At 41.5% G+C, this 5,712-nt stretch overlaps 1 protein-coding gene across 1 annotated transcript in view; it reads left to right on the top strand.

Moving 5' to 3' along the window:
- clasp2 (cytoplasmic linker associated protein 2) overlaps positions 1 to 5,712 on the top strand; it is a 72,311-nt gene that overhangs the window by 15,216 nt on the left and 51,383 nt on the right. The window contains exon 2 of the mRNA XM_013909615.1: positions 859 to 937. Coding sequence (XP_013765069.1) covers positions 859 to 937 — 79 coding nt within the window. The remainder of the gene's footprint in view (positions 1 to 858; positions 938 to 5,712) is intronic.

Genomic DNA, 5,712 nt, shown 5'->3' with positions numbered 1-5,712 from the left:
GCATGTTCTGACTGAGAGATTTCTGAAAAATTCAAACGTACAGCTCTGCTATCACTTATACATAAATGAACAACATACAACATAAATGAAGACAGAAAACTAAACAGCAGTGACGTTTGTAGGGTTACTGAAGTTGGGCTAGCTGGTATATAATGATGCTACGCGATCGCTAGCTACACGGCTATGTTAGCATAACGTTAGCACAGTGAAGCTGGAGGTTGAGCGCTAACTTTTTTCCACTCGCTGAAAGTTAACGTGAGAGTTTCTGGTGGTTAGGGGCAAATGAGAAAAAAAAAAAGATCACAAATTTCCATAATGAGACATCGAAATCTGGCACACGCTTTGATGAGGGGTAGGGAAGTGGAGGAAGCTCAGGTTTCGGCTTTCCTCATTTTCCAAAAGTGCTTCGTCTCTTTGCTATTACTGTCGCCCGGCATAATTTGCAGATGATGTTGTTTGTAGCTGCTGCAATGCTTTTGACCAAAACAGGCGCAGCTTAATGACACCATCAACATGCGCTATTGTGGTAGAGCGGTATAGTCAAAATCTCTACCGTTGGCCAAATTTACATCGTTTCTGTCGTATACCATTTATACCGCCCACCCCTACTCTCAATATGGAAAAAGGATCATTCACAGTCTCACCTGTCTGCTGAGTCAGTAGAAACTTAATAAACAACCTCTATGGTCTTTAAAAAATATTCAGGATGTCAGAATCGAATGTAATCCTCCTCCCCTTTCTCTTCCTCTCACTGCTGTCACTGATGTAGAAAACGGACTGTATATTGATATGTATAATATAATAATTTTTGTGTGTGGCCCGCTATAACTGTTTGATTTTTCTTATTCTGTTTTGTAGGTGGCGTTGTTGGGGATAGATATCTGTGGGGCATTTGTGGATCGCATTGGAGAGCGGTTTAAAGGATACCTTGGCACAGGTGAGATATCTTATCTATCTCTATGCTTTGTTTTCTTTAAGTTGTCCTTTTAAGTTTCACTGCAAATGGATCTTTATCTCTTTGTTCTTTTATCTTAAACAGCAATCGCTAGTCAAGGAAGTGTGTTTGTCTGGCCTTTTGAATTCTGAAGTGTAACAAAAACAATATAGCAGTCAGTTTCTCTAGATGTCGTGTGAATATTCGGCATTTTGACATACGTCCTTCCATTTTGTCTCTCACTTCCACTTTGTGGTTCTTCTGAGATAGACCCTGCAGCCTGGCACCACTCCGTGTCTATTATGCATCTCTATATTTAGGCCCACTGTAGCTCACTCTAGTACACCCCCAAACCACACCTTGATTCATGACCTCAGGAACTAAATCTCATATCAGATTTCATGCTCTGCCATTGTGTATTTGTGTTATCTCGGTGCCAGACCTTGTGGATGCCCTTAAGGTGTCACCAGCTGTCTTCGTCAGCCACACTGCCTCTTGTCACCGGCAAACCTGCTGAAGCCTGCTGTGCTACTCTGTAAAGGCTGGATTGGTCACACTGTGTATAGTCTACCACACACTCTCTTTATTCAAGAGCTTTATATGAATGCAGATGTGTGTGTGTGTGTGTTACGAATGGACGCTAAAAACATCTCTCTGAGCCAATGCCAACCATGGAATCTCCCTCCTTCTTTCTGAGTTCCATTTCTCCTTCCCTGTATTCTCTGCATCTCCCTTCACCCATACAGTTCCACACACCTACCCGCCCACACATACACAGTGAGGGGAGGAAGATGAGATCATTGAGACTGAGGGATTGTATTGATCTACAGGGCTGACTTATTGCACAGGGCAGCTGCAATTAGTGTGTGTGTGTGTGTGTGTGTGTGTGTGTGTGTGTGTGTGTGTGTGTGTGTCTGTGTGTGTGTGTGTTCATGTTCTTTACAACTGTGCAGTGACCATCCTTCACTTCCGAGTACCAGTAGCTCCCTTGTGTTAAGTGGAAAAGGAAGTGAAACATGCACATCATGAAGGACTTTACTTTGACATAATTATATTTTCTTCTTGACTAAAAAATGAAGAGACGTGATTGGCCAGTTAGATTGCTCGGTAGAAGTGTGCCTGTGTATGTTTTCATCTTTAATGAAAGAAATGAAGTCATGTGCAACAATGGCCCCCGCTGTCACTTTTTCTGTTTGAGGTTATTGTCCTTGTTGCCAAGACAACAAGCTGTTGTGGTAGTGTAATGTGCACTCAGAAACACACACACACTCCTACCCACATTCCTAGCGTGAAACATCAGTGGGGGGAGTGATACAGTGATGTCATCTTGTCTTTTTCCTGTGCGTGCGTGCGTGCGTTCGGGGTTATGCCATTTTGTTGTGTATTATTGCATGAATGTCAGAGTGAGGTTTGAAGTTTATATAATACAGAAATTTTGGGAGAGACCATTCAAACCTTTGTGTTTGTTGACTTTGAGGCTGCCCAAGTTGAGAATGAAGACATGAAAACCAACAGCATTCTACACTTTCTGAGCTGAATCTGTCTAGCACTTAACCTGAAACTACTCAACTGTATAGATGGAGATCTTTAAAAACAGCACACAGATATATCGCGTCATTTTAAAAAATATATATAAAAAGGCAGGGTATCTATTCTCTCCAGATTAAATGGAATACGCTTAATAGCTTTTCTAGCTTAAAGGAATCATAAACAGACATAAAAATCTTGTGTTAGCAGCACATTCAAACAAAGTGTTAAAGTGTCTATATCGTTGTTTTTTTTTACAGAAGTATAAGAACGCTTATACGTGCTATGTATATGTACTATATACTGTGCGGTACAGCACAGTATATAGTACAGTATGGGATATCATGCCCCTCTGTGTTCTGGCTGAAGATGCTTCTGTTATTACATTTAAGGTAGACGACCTGTGACAAGATATGTCAGGCCCCTCCTGCACACATACACCTGTTTTTATAATCATCCCTCAGTTTGATAGCTCATCTTCAATTGCAACTTGAGCCCCTTTCCATTAGTACCTCCTCGGTGGGCTTAGCACACTTTTCATGGTTTTCCATTAGGTGATAGTACCCGATACCACGCACTTTGTTTTTAGCACCTACTCCAGTGGGGTTCCATGGAATTCCAAAATGTGACATCAGCAGACTGCATGCCACCGATTGGCTAATCAGTGTTGTCATTTGATGAGCCATCAGAGCATCTCCTTCACATAAATCAAAACTGCCGCTTTTGATACCTTGAAATGAAGGAAACAGCTGCAAAAAACAATGCAGCTCCCCAATGCATGGCCACATTGCTCTAACAACCCCACACACATTAGCTGGTACTGGATTGTAATGGAAAACGAGTCATGGTGAGTCATACTACGTCGTGTCGAGCTGATCCGAGTAAAAACTAATGGAAAAAGGGCTTTGATGTTGTACCATGGTCCTCTTTTTCAGGGAACAAAAGTTATTGTCATAACATTTTATTTCGATTCAACGTATTCAGTACAAGACATGTATACATGGCCCTCAGAGCAGTCATTGAACTGAAGTTGGACCACCAGCACCCTGGGGCATGGCAGACCCAGCAGAAAGGCCACAATCTAGCATTCAAATAACAGAGTCAAACAAAAGTGTGCAGAGATGACTAGCGACCTGTAGTGCCTTCTAAAACAACAGATAGGAGGAAGGAGTGTCTCCCTGCTGCTGGAGCCCCTCTCAACTCTGTCCCATAGCTAAGAGGACTGAAGGTTGTTCCTTTGAGGCGTCAGTTGTCTCTGGAGCCCTGAAGGTGGACCTTTGCTTGGAGGCTGTATTCACAGCAGCGTAACCACAGCAGCAGATGTGTTGCTCTCTTGGGGATAGATGGCAGAACTGCAGCCATGTGAGAGCCAGCTCTGGCTTTGGATTCGTATCACACCTGGGGATGATATTGTCCAAGGTTTAGCACCGAACCTGGCAACAAAACATGCAGTTAACATTTCACATGTGGCCGACATGCCAACTGTGTAGTTTTGGCTAACATCAACAGGGCCTGACTTAGAGTCTGTGGACAAAAGAGTTTACCTGCAGTAGATAGCCAGCCAGAGTCTAACAACTGAGGGGTGACTGTGATCAGAGGGGTACATGTGCAGGCGGAGGCCTCGCATATGTCTTCACAGGTCATATGCGTGACTCGAGGTGTCTTCAGCGAGGACGTGTCATTATAATATCTCAAACTGTATGTTTTGTTCCAAGTGAATTCACTGAAAGGGAAGTGAAATCATAACATATGACTCTGAGCCCTTTTTCCTTTTGTAAGGGAGTAGGCTTCATATCTAGTTGGTTTAGGAGGAGCAGCTTCTGCCCTTGGATGATGGAGTTAGTAAAACTCTTGCTGGATGTGTGTGCTCTTTAAAAAAAAAAAAAGTATTATAAAATTAAACATTTGGAAATATATCAGTTCTGACACTCATTGGCTGAAGTGTTAAATGTTCTAACACAGACAAGTTGGTTTACAGTTTTCAGAGGATATGGCTTGGGTGGTAGCTGAGCTGTTAAAATGAAAACTGCTGCAAAAGTGTTTGGGGTTGTTTTGTTTTTGTTTGTTTGTTTGTTTTTTTTGGCTGAATTGATGTACTGTCTTTCTCATTATGAGTGTAACCATACCAGTTGTCCAACCATCAGTTGTCCAACAGTTGAGAAATTTGGTAGGATCGTAGTTTACTGACCAAAGAGCTGATCAGTCCAATCTGTGTTGTGAAAACTCAAAATAAATTGAGGTGCATCTGTGTAAATTTGTATTTACCATTTGCAAAGGTAACGTAATATATTTGTAAGATTATATGGAGGCAGCGTGGAACCTTTCATTCAGTCAGGTCAGCCTGACACAGAAGTAGCAGAATCTCAGAAATTTTAATTACAGATAAGATTGCAGTCTAATGAAACAGTTGGGGACTTTTTGTTTGTTTAATGCTAGTAAATATTAAAGGTTGGTTTTATTGTATGTTGTATTTCTTTGCAACAAATCCAACTAATTAAAATAACAATGAAGTGACCCAACTAAACAAGACGACTAGTGTATCCAAAGCCTCTGTAGCATTGACCTCCACTGCTAAATAAAAAAGTCCTGCCTTTTTTTCCCTTTTTTTTCTTTCTTGAAATTGCAGTGCACCAATGACAGTCTCAAAGCCGTGGACAGCCCAGGGTTATGTTGCATAGCAGTGCACCAATCCCATCCATTTGTTGGGTGGGGCAAATTGTGATAGCTAGTGATAGAACAAAATTTATTTAACTTTAACAGCACGTTTGTTCGATAACATCATCAGAGGTTGGTGTCATATTTTATCGTTGGTGTTCTAAAAATGCAGTACTGTGCTTGTACACTAGTACGTCATGAATTAGTGTCACTGTTTAAGTTGCAGTAGTTTGTTATTGTTGTGAGTATGAGCAGGTATGTGGGGTTAATGAGGGGTTAATGGAGATGGAAGCGTGGACAAGGTTGAGGTTTGTCCTTTTTGTTTGCTTTTTCCTTTTCTTATTTTGCTTTGGAAAAGTTTGGGAGCTGGTGGAGTGTTTTTGTCCTGGTAGTAGACCTGTTGACCTTTTTTGCATAAAATAATATGAATGTTTATAAATAAATATCCATATTTGATTTATTTATAGCTTAGTCCTGTCAAACAGGGTGCAGCTAGACTGCACACGCACATGCCACACACACAAACCATGTCATCCAAATACACTACACACACCCACATACAAACTGTGGTGATTGGATCCCCCCCCCCTAACCCT

Source organism: Pundamilia nyererei, unplaced genomic scaffold (assembly GCF_000239375.1).
Source record: "Pundamilia nyererei isolate P.nyererei 1_Seehausen unplaced genomic scaffold, PunNye1.0 scaffold00028, whole genome shotgun sequence".
Taxonomy (NCBI): domain Eukaryota; kingdom Metazoa; phylum Chordata; class Actinopteri; order Cichliformes; family Cichlidae; genus Pundamilia; species Pundamilia nyererei.
This window is presented reverse-complemented; position numbering and strand designations above follow the sequence as displayed.